The 18,389-nt window shown below is 36.3% G+C and overlaps 2 protein-coding genes across 6 annotated transcripts in view; both read left to right on the forward strand.

Annotated features, from left to right (window-relative positions):
- Nucleotides 1–3,078: 3,078 nt before the first annotated feature.
- Nucleotides 3,079–18,389, forward strand: part of ATG2B (autophagy related 2B) — a 106,868-nt gene continuing 91,557 nt past the window's right edge. For all 5 annotated transcript variants that reach the window (XM_069104231.1, XM_069104233.1, XM_069104235.1 and 2 more), the window contains exons 1-2: nucleotides 3,079–3,262; nucleotides 5,747–5,926. In XM_069104231.1, the coding sequence (XP_068960332.1) occupies nucleotides 3,104–3,262; nucleotides 5,747–5,926 (339 nt within the window). In that variant the 5' untranslated portion in view covers nucleotides 3,079–3,103. The remainder of the gene's footprint in view (nucleotides 3,263–5,746; nucleotides 5,927–18,389) is intronic.
- On the forward strand, nucleotides 14,742–15,325 carry LOC138174085 (small ribosomal subunit protein uS13-like). Its single transcript, XM_069104236.1, has one exon. The coding sequence runs from the start codon at nucleotides 14,809–14,811 to the stop codon at nucleotides 15,202–15,204; it is 396 nt and encodes a 131-aa protein (XP_068960337.1). The 5' UTR covers nucleotides 14,742–14,808; the 3' UTR covers nucleotides 15,205–15,325.

Consider the following 18,389-nt stretch of genomic DNA (forward strand, 5'->3'; position numbering starts at 1 on the left):
TTGACAAGATGGATGTTGGAAACCAAGACTAATGGAGACTCAGTATGTGTATAATTGGCCAAGGAGTTAGCCTATAGATAGTGCCTTGAAGGATTCATAGGTTCAGCTGGCCATTATACTAAGGGGAGATAACATTTGCCTAAAATGTTTATAGATGGTTTAGTGAAGGATTCGTAGGTGTAGCTTGTTATTGCTCCAAGCAAAGATAAACAATTCGTGAGTTGTTGCTGGGCAGAGTGCTGGCAGGGGGAAGGGGCAGAGTTAATGCCCTGAGGCTGGGTGGGGGGGAGGGGATGTGAATTTACAGACTGGTTTTACAAATTGAGTTTACAAACTGATGTTACAAACTGATATTACAGACTAATATTACAAACATAGATCTCAAGCACCCCATCAATTTTGCTTTTAAAATTCTTTTCATTCTCAGGTTTACCCCAATCTTTCTTATAAACTACCCAATTATTGATAAGAATCTTAGATAATCCATTTTACATATATGAGAAGTAAGCAGCCTGTCCTTATGGGTCCCTTTTATTCAGTCTTTATTATGTACCTTATATTTCTCTTGGTTCTTATATGTTGAATCTTTTATTAAGTTCAGGATTTTTTTTGAACAAAGTCTTGGAATTCTGAGAGCTTATCAAATGTCCATTTTTTTTTTCATTCAGGATAATATTTAACTTTGCAGGGTATATTTTTGGCTGGAGTCCTAGTTCTTTTTGCTCTTTGATATATTGTGTTACAAGACCTATAGTTTGGTCCTTTAATGTCTCTGCAGCTAGATCTTGTGATTCTAATTGTGACACTATTATATTTAAATTGCTTTAATCTTGATGCTTTTTTTTTCTTTTTGGAGGGCAGTTGGGGTTAAGTTACTTGCCCAAGGTCACATGGCTTGTAAGTGTTAAATGTCTGAAGCTGGATTTGAACTCAGGTCCTCCTGACTCTAGGGCCAGTGCTCTACTTGCTGTGCCACCTAGCCGCCCCCTATCTTGATGCTTTTAATATTTTTTTCCTTTAGCTGGGGGTTTTGGAATTTGACTGATATTCCTATGAGTCTTTAATAGGATCTCTTTTAAGTGGTGATAGATGGATTTTTTCCTATTTCTATTTCCCCCACCCACCTTTGTTCTAATACTTCAAGATAGTTTTCTTTGATTATTTCTTGTATTATTGTATCAAGATTCTTTTTTCATCATAATTTTCAGTTATTCCAGTTATTTTTGTTTTCTCTTCTTGATCTATTCTACAAATCTGTTGTTTTTCTTATGTTTCACTCTCTTCTATTTTTTCATTATTTATATTTTGTTTTAATCTTTTCTTGTTCGTTTGTAATTTCATTGGCTTCATTCTGCCCAATTTTAAGTTTCAAGGTGTCATTTTCTTCCTTAAGATTCTGAATCTCCTTTTCTAATTGGTTAACTTTTCTTTCATACCCTTCTTGTTTTTTTTTTTTTTTTGGATTCTTATTTTCTTTTTTAGTTTTTCCTCCATCTCTATCATTTGATTTTTTAAGTCTTTTTAAATATCTTCTATGAATTCTTTTTGGACAGCTGACCATTTGATGTTACTCTTTTGGGGGTTTCTTTACTTCAGTATCCTTCTCTGAAGATGAACCCTGGTCATCTCTTTTCCCAAAATAGGTTTCTGTAGTTGGATTCTTTCTCCTTTGCCTGTGCATTTTGTGTGTGTGTGTGTGTGTGTGTGTGGTAATACCCTAATTATTTGTAGTCACCTCTAGCCCTGGGGTGTGGGAAATGGTGCCCCTTGTCCCAGATCTTTAGTTCTTCCCTCTAGCCTAAAACCAAAGCCAATCCTCCAGCCTCCTGTAAGTGCCCACAGCCAGGGTCTTTCTGCCCCACTGCTTCTTCACTCACCTGGCGGGTGTGTTCTATTTCCTTCTCGACCCTGCCACTCCCTGCAGCACAGCTGGGTCTGTCATTCCTGGTCAGCGGAGGAAGGCTCAGATGCCCAACTCCTCTCACTAGTCCTGGGGTAAAAATTCTGGTGGCTGGGCAGAGGTAGCCTCTCAAACCAACTAACCTGGGACTTTGCCTCCTGTTGTTTAAGGGGCTAGCCACTGGCTGTTAAAATGGAACCTAGCCTGGGGGTGTTTACTCTTCACTGGGACAAAACCTCTGAAATTTTTTCTTCCAGATCTTCTCTAATTGTCCAGGGTTACTGTGGTTAAGCCCCTGTTCTTATTTATCTCCGCCCATACTTTGTTTGCCCTATGGTGCTATTTTAACTGTTTTGTGGGGGAAAATCTTGAGAGGTCAGAATTTTCTGACTTCCACCATCTTCCCCAGCATTAATTTCTTCAAGTAGTATCTGATTTGATCTCCTTCTTATCCAGGGGCCTCTCAAAAGTCTTCTCCAGCCCACAGTTTGAAAGCATCAGCATACGTAAAAGAAGGGGGACACTGAATTGAGGGGGAGGGTATCAGAAAAAAGAAATATCTAGTTCTTTCATTTTACTTTTCCTTTTTTTTGGAAGGGGAAGGCAGAGCAATTGGGGTTAAGTCACTCCCCAAGGTCCTACAGCTAGTAAGTGTTAAGTGTCTGAGGCCAAATTTGAACTTGGGTCCTCCTGACTCCAGGGCCAGTGCTCTATTCACTGTGCCACCTAGCCTCCCCTGTTCTGCCATTTTGTATAAAAGTAGGACAAACTCTGCAATTTACTATTCTGACTTTGATAATAGTACCAAGTGATGTTCTATTGGAGAACAGAGTATTGTTACCTTCATGAAATCTACCTCATAAAGTCATAGTTCCTAAAATTTAAGACCCTAAGAAATTATTTATATTTTCTTTTTAATGGTTCATTATAATAAAGTATACTTTACTGGAATATCATGAGCAGTACCCATTATTGAAGACTTTCTGTTAAATAACTTGTCCATACATTTTTTAAAAATATATTTTCATCTTTATTAATTTGTTTACTTTTAGTTTACAAGATTCAATTCTACAATTCCTTGAGTTTCAAATTTTCTCCCCTCCCCCTCTTGTCTATACGTTTAATGGAATAGTAAGTGGATGATGTTCTTGGTAACTTTGTAAGAAAAAAAATCCTTTATTTTGGCTTTTATTTTTCAGAACTATGTATTGTGATGAAACTGCTGATGAATGCTCTGGAATCAATGTACATCAGCCTACGGCTTTTGCTCACAAGCTACTTCAGCTTTCTGGAGTCTCTGTCTTTTGGGATGAGTTTTCTGCATCAGCAAAATCTTCTCCAGGGTCTTCAACTGCACCAGTGGTAAAGCAAATATGTTAATAACAGTTGTTTAAAAGTTTGAATGAGGAACACTACCTTTCCCCCACATTTATTATAATATCGTTTGTGGAAGTACTATGACTTCTCATTGTGGAGTAGCCATGATCCTAGGTTCTTTAAGTCTATGGGGGTGGACTGCAGACCTTAATAGTATCCTATCAAATTGAAAAGGCTTTGAGTATGGACAAGGCATGATTTTGTCTTTTGTACATGTTGTGGCTTAACTAAGTTTAGAGAGGTTCATTATCAGGCACTCATCACCTGGTGGTGAATTTTTGCATTTAAAGCAAGTCACAGAAAGTTGTCTGCTGAGGTATGGAGACACTGGTGGAAGCAGTGACTTGCACTGATGAAATTAGCCTTTATAACTCTTTAATTATTTAGGTATGTCTGGTGTATGAGAGAATAAAAATAAGCCTTATATTGATAATTCTTTTAAAGATTTTCTAGACTTAAAATGGAAAATGTTTACATCCCTATATTTGTAGGGATAATATCCCTAGCAAGTTTTTCTTTATTTTTCCTTAAATGGCTTTTTAATCACTCCCCACATATCAACCATTCTAAACTTTCTTCTTCTTCCTGAAGCTCCCAGTGTCACTCATTAATGCCCTCAAAGCAGAAGACTGCATATAATAATTAATGTTTTATCTAATACTTTTTAAGATTTATAGATTTCTTTATGTATATTTCTCATTTGATTCTTACAATAAACCTTTGATGTATAGGCTATTTCTATTTTACAGATAAGGGCAACCGAGACTGAGTTAAAGACTCACTTAAACTAAGGTTAAGTGATTTGCCCAGTTTCAGAGCCAGTAAGTGTCTAAGGCAAGATTTGAACTCACTTCATCCTTATTTCAAGTCTATCCACTGTACCACCTTTATCCTTCTATCCTAAGAAAATAAGAGACCATTTTTCTTCAGCTCTTTTATCTGTCTTAGACTACATCCTAGAATCCCTTTAAATCTTCATCTGTTCTTGTCTTCTTGTAGTTCTCCTTGCCAAGCTCCCTTCTCCTTTACTCGTATGTACCTTTCTTTTTTTTCTGAGAGCTCCTTGTGTCTTACTTTTTATACCAGCTTCTTCCTTACAGACATGTTTGGGTCTTCCTTTGTCTTTCAAAAGTTTTCACAGACCCTGTCATCCTAGAAAGTTCACTGCATCTATTTTGTCAGTACCAACTCTCCCTTTCTTATGTGACACTATTCTCTCTAGAGACTCCTACCTGCTACGCCTACCTTCTTGACTGTTCTTTTACATTCTCCTTGGTTGCAACATAGTCCATCTCCTGCCTGCTTGTAGGAGTTTTCCAAGACTCTGTTTTCTGTTTCTCTGTACTTTTCCTTGGTGATTTCACCGACTTCTCTGAATTTCATTCCCTCTACATAGCTGACTCCCAAATTTAAATATTTAGTAATAGGAGCATAAATTTAGAGTTAGCAGGGATTTATAGGTCATTGAGTCCAATTCCCTCCTTTTAGAGATGAGGAAATTGAGGACCAAAGAGATTACATAAGTTGCCCAGGGTTATTCAGCTAGTACACAAAGTCTAAGGCAGGATCCAAACCCAGGTCTTTGTAACTATTAACTCTAGTCTTTTAATCCTAATCTCTCTTAAATTATAGTCAGCTGCCTGCTGAACATCTCTACTTAGATGTCTTTTTGCCATTTCAAAGTCATGTCCAAAATGGAATTCATGATAATTTCTCTCTGCAATTACCTTCTCTATATTATTCAATTTCTATTGTAGCCTGTTACACACAGTAAGTGCTTAGAAAAGGTTTTTTGAAAAAAATTTGAATTAAATTGAAAATGTGTCAGTTAAAGATACTTTCCCTTTTATTAAGAAAAGAATAAATCAAAGAATCTTTTACAGTGTAGATTAAATAATTGTATGCAAGTCTTTTTTTTTTTTTGTAAATTAGATTATTCTTTAAAAGCAGTGTAGAGACACTTGCAAATGAAAGAAACTGGGGAATCTTTTTGTAAAGCAGAAAATGATTTTATACTACAAAGTTACCTTCCAGTTTACTGTTTTCAGGCTACAAGTTTTCATATAATTAGGGTTTCGTAATCTGGTGTTATACTTGTACTGAGAAGGATTTTCATGTACTTGTCTTTATTTTTTGCTTTTTTGGAGGGCAGTTGGAGTTAAGTGACTTGCCCAAGATCACTTGGCTAGTAAGTGTTAAGTGTCTGAGGCCATATTTGAACTCAGGGCCTCCTGACTCTAGGGCCACTCCTCTATTCAGTGCACTATCTAGCTATCCCCCGTACTTAAAAAAAAAAAAAAGACCTGATTTTTTTCAAAGTATTATTTTCTCCTAATTTGGTTTATACCAGCTTTTCTGCTAATATTTTACTGTGTTTGCTCTCTGCTTTCTTGAATATTGTTTTTTTTTTAGAGTAATATGGTTTTCATAATTTGCTAACATATTACCTTTTCTTATTGCATTCTATAGGAAACTGAACCAAAACTTTCACCTAGCTGGAATCCAAAAATTGTTTATGAACCACACCCACAGCTCACGAGAAATTTACCAGAGGTAGCACCCTCTGCCCCTGTTCAGATTGGGAGGATGATTGGTAGAATGGAACTGAGCCTTACATTAAAGCAAAATGAAGTACTTCCTGGAGCTAAGGTTGGTTATTAGTATTATTTTTCTATAATACTAAGTGCATGGTGTCTAATCTCTATATAGAAGAAAATTATTAACCACTATGGTGACTTCAAGTAATTAGGATACGACCTCCCAGTTTACTTATATGGATCCCAGCCTAGCCGATTCCTGTGAGGCATTCCCATTATGGTTACTGCTTGGCTAATTCCTGAACCCTTTTTCATTTTTATTAGTCAGTTTATTCTACTGTTCCCCACTACCTATCATTTAGGCAGTGAGAAGACTTTTTTTCTTTTAGTGTGAAACATGTTTTTCTTGGTGTAAATAATATAGAATTCACTATATAAATTTGTACTTAGTATATACACTAAAGAAAATTCAAGTGAGGAGGAGAAAAATGAAGTTCAAAGTGCTTCTGAAAGATAATTTTTATTAGACAACTGTGGAATAAGCAATAGTTTAGATGGAACTGAATAGTTATATATGTGCTTCCATGGAAGAGAATTCTTTTACAAAGCCTTATAACATTTTGAAGAAATACCACTTTATTATAGATGACCCCTATGCTTATCTCCCAGGGAAGAACATTGAATAGTATATTTGAAAAGCAGTGAGACTTTATGCTTGAGTGATAATTTATTATTTTGAAAACTTTCTTTGCAATGTGTATGCAAAATTGGGGTTATACTTAAAAGGCATTACTTATATTATCTATAATATTATTGTTTTTGAAAGAAGATATTTGCCTTAGATGTATGTATCAGTGGAAGTCTTTGAGTTTTGTGTTGTATGACTAGTCTTTATTCTAATGAAACAGTGCATGTTTTGAGAGTAAGCTCACCACGAGTAGGTATTGTTTCATTTTTTGAACTTGTTTCTCTCAGCTTCTAGTTTGGTGCCTGTCCCATATTAGGCACATTTATTAAATATTTGTTGATTGATTTTGTTTGGTTGTACTCTAAATAACTCTATAACTTCATTTTATGTTTCACATACAATCACATCATGATATTATTAAGGAGCATAAGGCTATTGGATTCTGTTCCCTGCTAAAATTCCAATAGACTTAACAGAAGATTACTATCTTGGGGAAGGGTGTATATTTGTCATTTTTAGGAGGAAGGAGCTATAGCAGTAGTATTTTGTATTTGTATTTTAGTTGAGTCTGATTTTTTTTAAAATTCTGGATTTATTTTATTTTATTGTTGACTTTTGCTTTTTATGGCAAAGCTATCTTCCTATTATATGTATCCTCCCATTGAATCCTTCCTTGTAACAAAGAAAAACATTTAAACCATTTAAACAAAACCAGTTGACACAGTTGATCGTGTTTGATATTATTTACCGCATAAAACACCTATAATACCTTCCCTTTTTCCTTTCTGTTCAGATTGAGAGGATGACTTGTAGAATAAAACTGAGTCTTACATTAAAGGAAAAAGAAGTATTTCCTTTCATTTTGTCTAATTGTACGATAATATTGTTACATTAATATAGACCATAATTTGTTGAACAATTTCCCAATTGATGAGAACCTCCTTATTTTCCAGTTCTTTGTGAACAAAAAGTATTTCCATGAATATTTTTCTATATATGGGTTCTTTCCCTCTCTTTTTGATCTCTTTAGGGTAAGAAGGAAGGAAACAAACAAACAAGCACTTATTAAGTGTCTAATATGTGCCAGGTACTGTGTTAAGTGCTTTACTAATATTATCTCATTTTATCCTCAAAACAACCCTGGGAGGTAGGTGCTGTTGTTATCGTCATATTACAGTTGAGGAAGCTGAAGCAGACAGAGACTAAGTGACTTGCCTAGGGTCACACAGCTAGTTAAGTGTCTGAGGCTAAATATGAATTCAGGTCTTGACTTTTTTGGATTTCATTTTCATGTTTATTTGTTCTTTTCCTATTTTTGTTGTTGCACACCCAATTCTTTGATCTATTCTTTGTTTTATTGATGCAAGTGTTAAGAGAGAAAAATTTTCCTCAATATGACTGCTTTGGCCTCATCACAGAAGATTCATTATGGTTTTCATTAGTGTCATTTTTTGATGAAAGTATCAATTTTTCTGTTTTATCCTTTGAGCCAGCTGTTCTTTAGTATCAAATTATTTAGATTTTATTTAAGTTTGAATCTTTTCCTCAAAGGCACTTTGTTCTTTCCAATATTTATTGCACTGTGGTCAATAAAGTATATGTTTAATATTTTTGCTTTCTGCATATTTCTCAGGGTTTTAATGCATTTGATATCTAAAAGATTTCTTTAGTAATACTTCTTTTCTACACTTGTTTATAATGCTTTTATGTTCTAAAAAGCCAACTTTTTGGTGTGTTTTGAATTTTTTTCAGTGTTATTAATTAACTTAGTTTTTAACATTCACTTCGACAAGAATTTGAGTTCCAAATTTTCTCCCCAACTCTCCCCTTACACCACTCCAAGACTGTGTGCATTCTGATTACCCCTTCCCCCAGTCTGCCCTTCCTTCTGTCACACCTCCCTCCCCTTCTTTTATCCCCTTCTCTTACATTTTCCTGTAGGGCAAGATAGATTTCTATATACCATTGCCTGTATATCCAATTCCCAGTTGCATGTAGAAACAATTTTTAACGTTTGTTTTTAAAGTTTTTGAGTTCCAAATTCTCTCTCTTCTTCCTTCCCTACCCACCCTCATTGAGAAGGCAAGCATATTGATATAGGTTATACATGTGTAGTTATGCAAAACACTTTCATAATCATCATGTTGTGAAAGACTAACTATATTTCCCTCCCTCCTATGCCGCTCCTTATTTATTCTGTTCTTTCCTTTGACCCTGTCCCTCCTCAAATGTGTTTGCTTCTGACTACCCATTCTCCAATCTGTCCTCCCTTCTATCATCCCCTCCCCCTTCTCCCCTTCCCTCTACTTTCCTGTAGAGTAAGATAGATTTCTATATCCAATTGAGTGTGTATGTTATTCCTTCCTTAAGCCAAATCTGATGAGAATAAGGTCCACTAATTCCCTCTCACCTCTCCCCTCTTCCTCTCCAGTGTAAAAGCTTTTTCTTGCTTCTTTTATGTGAGATAATTCACCCCATTCTACCTCTCCCTTTCTCCTTCTCACTCATTAATTTAATTTATTTTTTTTTTCTGCAAATACTTTCACAGTAGACTTTAGTCAGGTTGTAAAGAAGGATTATAACTGATGGAATGAACAGTGGGAAAGAGGAAACAAAACCAAACAAGAAAAAGAAAGAGAGCAGGTAGTTTGCTTCAATCTGCATTCAAATTCTGTAGTTCTTTCTCTGAATGTATACATCTCTTTCCATCATGAGTCTTTTGGAGTTGTCTTATAACCTTGCATTGCTGAGCAGTCTGTCAAAGTTAGTCGTCACACATATGTTGGGTCTGTAATTGTGTACAAATTTCTCCTGGTTCTGCTCTTCTCACTCAACATCAGTTTGTATAAGTCTCTCCAGGTAAATATGAAGCCCGTTTGCTCCTCATTTCTTATAGCACAATAGTATTCCATTATATTCATATACCACAACTTGTTTAGCCATTCCCCAATTGATGGGTATCCCATTAGTTTCCAATTCTTTGCCACCACAAAAAGAGGTGCTGTAAACATTTTTTATATTTGGGTCTTCCTCCCACTTTTATGATCTCATTGGATACAACCCTAGAAGTAGTATTGCTGGGTCAAAGGGTGTGCACTTATTTATAGCCCTTTGAATATAGTTCCAGATTGCTCTCCAGAATGGTTGAATCAGTTTAGAACTCCACCAACAATGCATTAGTGTTCCAATTTTCCCACATTTTCTCCAGCATTTATCATTTTCCTGTTTTGTGATCCTGACTGGTGAGATGTGGTACTTCAGAGTTGTTTTGGTTTGCATTTCTCTAATCAATAGTGATTGAGAGCATTTTTTCAAATGCTTATAGATATCTTTAATTTCTTCCTCTGAAAACTGTCTGTTCATGTCCTTTGACTATTTATCAATTGGGGTATGACTTGTATTCTTATAGATGTGATTCAATTCTCTGTGTATTTTAGAAATGAGGACTTTATCAGAGACACTGGTTGTAAAAATTGTTTCCCAATTTTCCACTTCCCTCTTAATCTTGGTTACATTGGCTTTGTTTGTACAGAAACTTTTCAATTTAATGTAGTCAATATTATCCATTTTGCATTTTATAATGCTCTCTAACTTTTGTTTGGTCATAAAATCTTCCCTTCTCCATAAATCTAACAGGTAAACTATTCCTTGCTTTCCCAGATTGCTTACGGTATCATCCTTTATACTTAGATTGTGTACCCATTTAGACTTGATTTTGTTATACAGTGTTAGATAATATTGTCTATGCCCAGTTTCTGCCATACTATATTCTAGTTTTCCCAGCAGTTTTTGTAAAATAGTGAGTTCTTATCCCCAAAACTGGGTCTTTGGGTTTATCAAACAGTAGATTACTATAGTCATTGACTGCTGAGTCTCATGTACCCAATTCCACTGATCCACTACTCAGCCAGTACCAAGTAGTTTTGAAGACTGCTGCTTTATAATACAGATTAAAATCTGGTATGGCTAGACCACCTTCCCTAGCATTTCTTTTCATTAATTCCCTTGATATTCTGGACCTTTTGTTCTCCCAAATGAATTTTGTTACTACTTTTTCTAGCTCTATAAAGTAATTTTTTGGTAGATTGATTGGTATGGTACTCTTTAATTTTATTTTTTAGGTATCATCCCTTCATATTCAACTCACCCTGTGCCCCACCCTGTGTCTCTATGTATATGTTCCCTCCAATTACTCTAATACTGAGAATGGCCTCATGAGTTACAAATAGGAATGTAAGCAGTTCAACTTTAATAAGTCCTTTATGATTTCTCTTTTCTGTTTACCTTTTCGTGTTTCTCTTGAGTCTTGTATTTGAAAGTAAAATTTTCTATTCAGCTTTGGTCTTCATATCAAGAATACTTAAAAGTCCTTTATTTCATTGAATTTCCATTTTTTCCTCTGAATGATTATACTCAGTTTTGCTGGGTGAGTGATTCTTAGTTTTAATCCTAGCTCCTTTGACCTTTGGAATATTGTATTTCAAACCCTTTCTGTCCCTTAATGTAGAAGCTGCTAAATCTTGTGTCATCCTGATTATGTTTCCACAATATTTACACTGTTTGTCATTTTCCCAGCCAGTTACTTGGAAAGCCAACATTTGTAAACATTCCATTATACATACATCAGTAATTGCCAAAGGGCTTACTTATCCTCTCAAATTTAAGATGATACATACATACAGTCATCTCAAACTTGAGATGATACATGCATACAAACTCATTTATATTCGAGTTCTAAATTTCTTGTTTATCTTTTGTTAGATTTATCTAGGTTGGAAAGATGGGCAGGTACATTTGGTGCATTGATTTTATTTCATTATTTAAGTTTTGGTCATATTTCATTGTCCATGGTGATTTTATACATGATATAATTTACATGTTTATTTTTAGAAAATATTTCTGATCTGCTATTGCCTTGCCCGAACTAATGATTTATTACACTTTCTGAATTCACCTGAAGCATAGTAAATTCTCCTCATTTTAATCTTTTGTAATTCTTTGTTTCATGTTTTATTATTTCTTTTAAATTATAAACTTCATATTATTGTATTCAGATTTCTAATCCATTATGATTTCCTCTTCTATATTTTAGGTGAGTTCATCCCATTCACATTAATAGTTATGATTATTATATATTACCTTCCACAATATTCTCCTATATAATTTACATTTGCCATGTTTGTCACCTCTCTTCCTGCCCTTTATGATTACCATTTTCACCTCTTCTCTTCCCCACCTCCAATCTCACTCCCCCCAGAGAAAAAAAAGGTATTGCTGGAAAAGAGGAGTATGATAATTACTAGTGATTTGTAATTGAAACAATCATTTTCCAAATCACTGCTCATCATCTCTTCCACTCACACTGACCCTGATCCTTTTTTGTACTTTTTCTTTCTGTCCTTTTAATTCTTCCTTTTTTTAATCCACCCTCATTACCTAGCCCTGTTCTGCATTTTACACCTTATTCGATGACACATATGTTTATTCCAGTCACACTGGCCTCCTGACTATTCCATGAATGAGACACTCCCATCTTTTGACTCTGGGAATTTTCTCTGACTGTCTCCCATACCTGGAACATACTCTGTCCTCCTCTTTGACTACTGGTCTTTTGGCTTTCTTTAAGTCTGACACAGCTAAAATCCTGCTGTCTGTAGGAAACTTTCCTTAACCCATCTTAATTCCAGCATTTTTCATCTTAATTATTTCACATTTATCCTGTATATAGCTTGCTTTGCATATATTTGTTTGTATGTTGTCTCTCCCATTAGATTGAAGTTAAGGGCAGGAACTGTGTTTTGCCTCTTTGTATCTCCAGCATTTTTAGCATAGTGCCTGCCACATAGTGCTTTATAGATGCTTATTAATTGATTGATGGATTGATTTCATGCCCACTTTTGATCATTGTTGGATTGAATGTGACAAGGCTGCCTTTTTACATGATCTTTTTCTTTTTTTTTTTTTTAAGCAATTGGGGTTAAGTAACTTGCTCAAAGTTACATGGCCAGTTATTTCTGGGTGTGGTGCTAAGTATCAGAGCCCGGATTTGATCCCAAGTCATCCCAACTCTGGGGCTGGTGCTCTTACTCACTGTGCTACCTGGCCACCCCGATCTTTTTTTTTTTTTTTTTGAAGCAATTGGGGTTAAGTAACTTGCTCAAGGCTACCCGGCCAGTTATTTCTGGGTGTGGTGCTAAGTATCAGAGCCCAGATTTGATTCCAAGTCATCCTAACTCTGGGGCCGGTGCTCTTACTCACTGAGCCACCTGGCCGCCCCTAAGCAATTGGGGTTAAGTAACTTGCTCAAGGTTACACGGCCAGGTATTTCTGGGTGGGTGCTAAGTGTCTGAGCCCGGGATTCGATCCCCCAGGTCATCCTGACTCTGGGGCCAGTACTCTTACTCGCTGTGCTGCCTGGCTGCCCCGGCCCCGATCATTTTTATTCTACAGTCTTAAAAGTTATTTAATTCTGTTCATTTGTCATGCAACAGAAAATTGGCAGATTGAATGACTTGTCTAAGTTGATGGATATTTTCTGTTCAACATTTTTATTAATGTTTAGAGTAAAAGCACTTAGATGGCATGTTTATTAAATTTGCAATGATACGTAGCTTTGAAGGCTAGCTAATACTTTGTCTAACAATTAGGATTCCAAAAAATCTCAAAAGGATAAAAGGAACTATGATTAAAGGAATGTTTATAGTCACATTTTGTGGTATCAAAGAACTAGAACTTAAAAGGGTGCCTGTCCTTTGGTGAATAGTTGAACAAACTCTGGCATATGAACATAAAGGAATATTATTGTATTACACCATATGAGAGTGGAAAGTTTCAGACAAATCTGAGATGTGTGACAGAATGAAGTAAGCAGAAGTAGCAGAGCAGCTTATATGATAACGGCATCATGAAGGAAAACAACTTTGAAAAATTAGGAACTGAGTTCAATGGAGTGATCAACCTGATTTCTGGGAATTGATGATAAAATATACAACAATAAATGAAAATATAATGGACTCAATGTGGAATGAAACATATGTTTTTAGAACCATGTGAAATTTTAAGAAAATTAGACATATTTGTTATAATTTAAAAACATATGTGTATATGCATATATATGTATGTGTTTGTATACACACACAGAGTGAAGTGGGTGAAGGGAGAGTGAAGAGTGAAGAGGGGGGAGGGAGAGGACATCTAATTATAGGGTTGCCAAAAATGGGAAAAGAGGGTCAATGAAGCATTTTTTAAAAATGTGCGCAGTAATCTTTCGGTGCCATGATGGTGGAGTGAGGCAGAACTCATTTGAGCCTTCTCAAATTTCTCTCTAAACATCCTTGAAAAATGTCTTAGAACCAATTTTGGAGGGATGAAGCAACTTACCAACCCAGGACAGCTTGGAGAGTCAACAGGAAAGGTCTGTCTCTCTGAATTGGTTGGCAGCTCAATTGGAGAGTAGCAGTGATAGGCTGCACTCTCGGGCGACTGAAGGGAAGCCCCAAGTCCCAGCAAGGTTTGAATCCTGAGACAAGCCAGGAATTCCTGCAGACTAGCAGCATGGTGAGGGCCCATCCCTAATGCAGCCACCCCCCTCCTGACCCCCCCCTCCCCCCCCCCCCAGCAGTGTCCTTTCCTTATTGCTGGCTAATAGTAAAACTGTCTCCTGAGGTGGTCGGTGGAGAGAGCCCCATTCCCCTTCCCCCCTCCAGACAGGTCAGTGATTAGACCCTCCTCAGAGCAGACCAACAATGAGACCCCATCCCTAGGGCAAGCCATCAGGGTGGCTCCCCTCCCTCCAGTGCCTGTCAGCCAATAGGTCCCGAGGCCCTGTACAAGCTAGCACCAAGACCCTGATTCCTGGCACAAGAAGCTTGGGGAAGTTCAGGAGAAAAGTTCAGCTTTTGCATAAAATGTACAAAGTTACAAAATAGGCAGAAAAAGAATGAACAAAAAAAGAATATGACCATAGAAAGTTACTGTGGTGACAAGGAAGATCAAGATACAAATTGAAAAATGGATAGTAATCAAAATGACTACATGTAAAGCCTCAAAGAAAAATGTAAACTGACCTAAGGCCCAACAATGAACTCCTGGAAAAGTTCAGAAAGGATTTTAAAAAGCAAATAGGGAAAATAGAAGAAAAATTGGGAAAAGAAATGAGAGTAATGAAAGAGAATCATGGAAAAGAACCAACAGTGTGGTAAAAGAATAGAGAAAGATATACAAGAAAATCACTGATGAAAACAAGTCCTTAAAAAATAGAATGGTCAAGCTCTTCCAGAGAAGGCTCTCACGCCGCCATTGCAGCCATGTCTCTTGTAATCCCCGAGAAGTTCCAGCACATTTTGAGAGTGCTCAACACCAACATTGATGGAAGGCGGAAAATAGCTTTTGCCATCACAGCCATCAAGGGTATGGGTCGAAGATATGCCCATGTAGTATTGAGGAAAGCAGACATTGACCTCACCAAAAGGGCTGGTGAGCTCACTGAAGATGAGGTGGAGCGTGTGATCACCATCATGCAGAATCCCTGGCAATACAAGATTCCAGACTGGTTCCTTAACAGACAGAAGGATGTAAAGGATGGAAAATACAGCCAGGTTCTGGCCAACGGTCTGGACAATAAGTTTCGTGAAGATCTGGAGCGACTGAAGAAGATTCGGGCACATCGTGGGCTTCGGCATTTCTGGGGTCTCTGGGTCTGAGGCCAGCACACCAAGACTACAGGCCGCAGGGGTCGCACTGTGGGTGTGTCCAAGAAGAAGTAAACTACTTCACTGGCCTTGTCTGTTAATAAATAGTTTATAACAAAAAAAAAAAATAGAATGGTCAAATGGAAAAGGTGGTACAAAAATTCACTGAAGAAAATAATTATTTTATTTTATTTTTTGAAAATAATTATTTAAAAATTAGAACTGGGCAAGTAGAAGCTGACTCCACGAGGCATCCAGAAATGATAAAACAAAATTTAAAAAATGAAAAATGATAAATTTCCTATTGAAAAAACATCTTATCTAGAAAATAGATTGAGAAGAAATTATTTAAGAATTATTGTACTACCTGAAAGCCATGATCAAAAAAAGAGCCTAGATATCCTCTTTCAGGAAATTATCAAGGAAAACTGTGCTGCTATACTAGAACCAGAGGACAAAATAGAAATTGAAAGAATCCACCTAATCACCTCCTTTAAGAGATGCCCAGCTTAAAGCTCCCAAAATATCATAGCCAAATACCAGAGCTTCCAGGTCAAGGGCAAAATAATGTAAGGAGCCAGAAAGAAGCAATTTAAATATTATGGAGATGCAGTTAGGATAACACAGGGTTTAGCAGCTTCTTCTTTAAAAGATTGGAGGTCTTGGAATATGATATTCCAGAAAACAAAGGAACTAGGATTATAAGCAACAATCACTTACCCAGCATAACAGTATAATCTTTCAGGGGTAAAAATAGACATTCAGTGAAATAGAGAACTTTGAAGCATTCCTAATGAAAGGACCAGAGTTGAATATGATTTTGACTTTCAAATACAAGTCTTAGAAGCATAAAAAGATAAGCAGGAAAGAATACATTAGGGATTCAATAAGATTAAGATTAAACTGTTTATATTTCTACATGGCAAAATGATATTTGTAACTCTTGAGAATTTTGTTATATAGTGTATATATACATAGAGGGTGTGGATGTGATGAGTTGATTATGATGGTATGATATCTAGAAAAACCAAAATTAAGGGGTAAGAAGATGGCACTGGGAGAAGAGGGAAGGGAGAGATAGAGTAGGGTAAATTATCTCACATAAAAGAGGTGTGAAAGAGTTATTACAATGGGGAAGGATGAAGAGAGTGACCAGCAGTGCTTCAACCTTTTATCAGAATTGACTCAAAGAGGGAATAACACACATACTTAGTTGGGCATAGAAATCTATCTTACCCCTTAGGGGAAGTAAAAAGGGGTGAAGATAAGAGGAGGGGTGCAGAGACTGATACTTCCATGAGGGCAGGTTGGGGGAGGGGTGATCAGAAATAAAACATCTGTGAAGAGGGAGAAGATGAGAGGTAAGAGAGAGAGAAGGATACAGGAAAAATAGAATGGAGAGAAATACAATTGTAACTGTAATTGTGAATAGTATGAACTCATCCCTAAAGTGGAAGTGGGTAGTGGAGTGAATTAAAAATCAGAATCCTGCAATATGTTTTTTACAAGAAACACACTTGAAGCACAGATAACACACATAGAGTGAAGGGCCTGGAGCAGAATCTGTTATGCTTCAGGTGAAAAAAAAAGCACGGGTAGTGATCATGATCTCAGGCAAAGCAAAAGCAAAAATAGATCTAATTGAAAAAGATAAGGAAGGGAAAACTATATGTTGCTAAAAATAAAGTATCATAGATAATGAAGTAATACCAATAATAAACATGTATGCATCAAGTAGTATATCATTCAGATTCTTAAAGGAGAAGTTAAATGAGTTACAGGAGGAAATACACAGTAAAATTATACTACAGGAGAAACTCAACTTTCCCTTCTCAGAACTAAATAAATCTAATCAAAAAACAAGAAGAAGTTAAGGTGAATAGAATTCTAGTAAATGTCACAGACCTTTGGTGAAAATTGAATGAGAATAGAAAGAATATACATTTTCTCAGTGGTACATGACACCTATACAAAAATTGACCATGTGTTAGGGCATAAAAACCTGTCAACAAAATGTAGAAAAGCAGAAATAGATCATGATGCAATAAAAATTACTTTCAATAAAGGGCAGTGGAAAGAGAGATTGAAAATTAATTGGAAACTAATGTAATTTGAAAGAATAAGTGGGTCAGAGAACAAGTCATAGAAATAATAATTTTGGTAACGAGAATGATAGGAGTGATAATATGCCAAAAATTATGGGGCACAGCCAAAGTAGTTCTTTTTTTTAATGCTTTATTAACTTAGGATTTACATCATTTGTTTCAGCCAGATTTTGAGTTACAAATTTTCTCTTTGTTTTTCCCCTACCCACCACCCGAAAATAGCAGTCCCACAGGATATCCCCTCCTCCAATCTGCTCTCTCCAGTATTTTCTCCCATAACCCTTTCGACTTTTCCAATGGATCTCTATGCCTCAGTGCCTGTATATCTTATTTCCCAATTACATTTAAGATTTAATAATAGTATATATATATACACACACACACATATACATATATATATATATATATATTTGAATATTTGATTTTAAAACTTTCAATTCCAGATTCATTCCTTTTCTTCCTTGTCACCCACCCTTACTGGGAAGATAAGCAATTCAGTATAGGTTGTACATGTGTGGCTAATGCAAAACAATAACATAGTAGATATATTGTAAAAGACTGACTATATTTCCCTCCCTTCTATCCCATCTCCCACTTATTCTGTTCTCTATTTTTATCCCATCCCTTTTCAAAAGTAGGTGCTTCCAGTTTCCCTCCCCCCCCCCCCAGCCTGCCCTCCCTTCCATCATCCCCCCTCTCATCCCATTCCAACCCCTATTCTCCTGGAGGGTGAGATACCCTATTTAGTGTGTATTTCACTCCCTCCTCAAGCCAGATTCGATGAGAATAAGGTTGACCCATTCCCTTTTGCCTTCCTATTCTTCCCCTCCATTGTAACCATTTTCCCTTGCCTTTTCTGTATGAGATAGTTTACCCCAATCTCTCTCCCCATCTCCTCTCATCATATTCCTCTCACCTCTTAATTTCACCTTTTAAGTATCATCCCTTCCTGTTAAATTGGTCCTATGCCCTCTCTCTATGTATACCTGTAAACATATATACACACATTCACATATGTATTCATATGCCCATATACCCTCATATATAGACATATATATATATATATATATATATATATATATATATATATAT

The sequence above is a fragment of the Petaurus breviceps genome, unplaced genomic scaffold, assembly GCF_028583685.1.
Source record: "Petaurus breviceps papuanus isolate PSGF00001 unplaced genomic scaffold, PetGlider_PUasm1.0 685, whole genome shotgun sequence".
NCBI classification, from domain to species: Eukaryota; Metazoa; Chordata; class Mammalia; order Diprotodontia; family Petauridae; genus Petaurus; species Petaurus breviceps.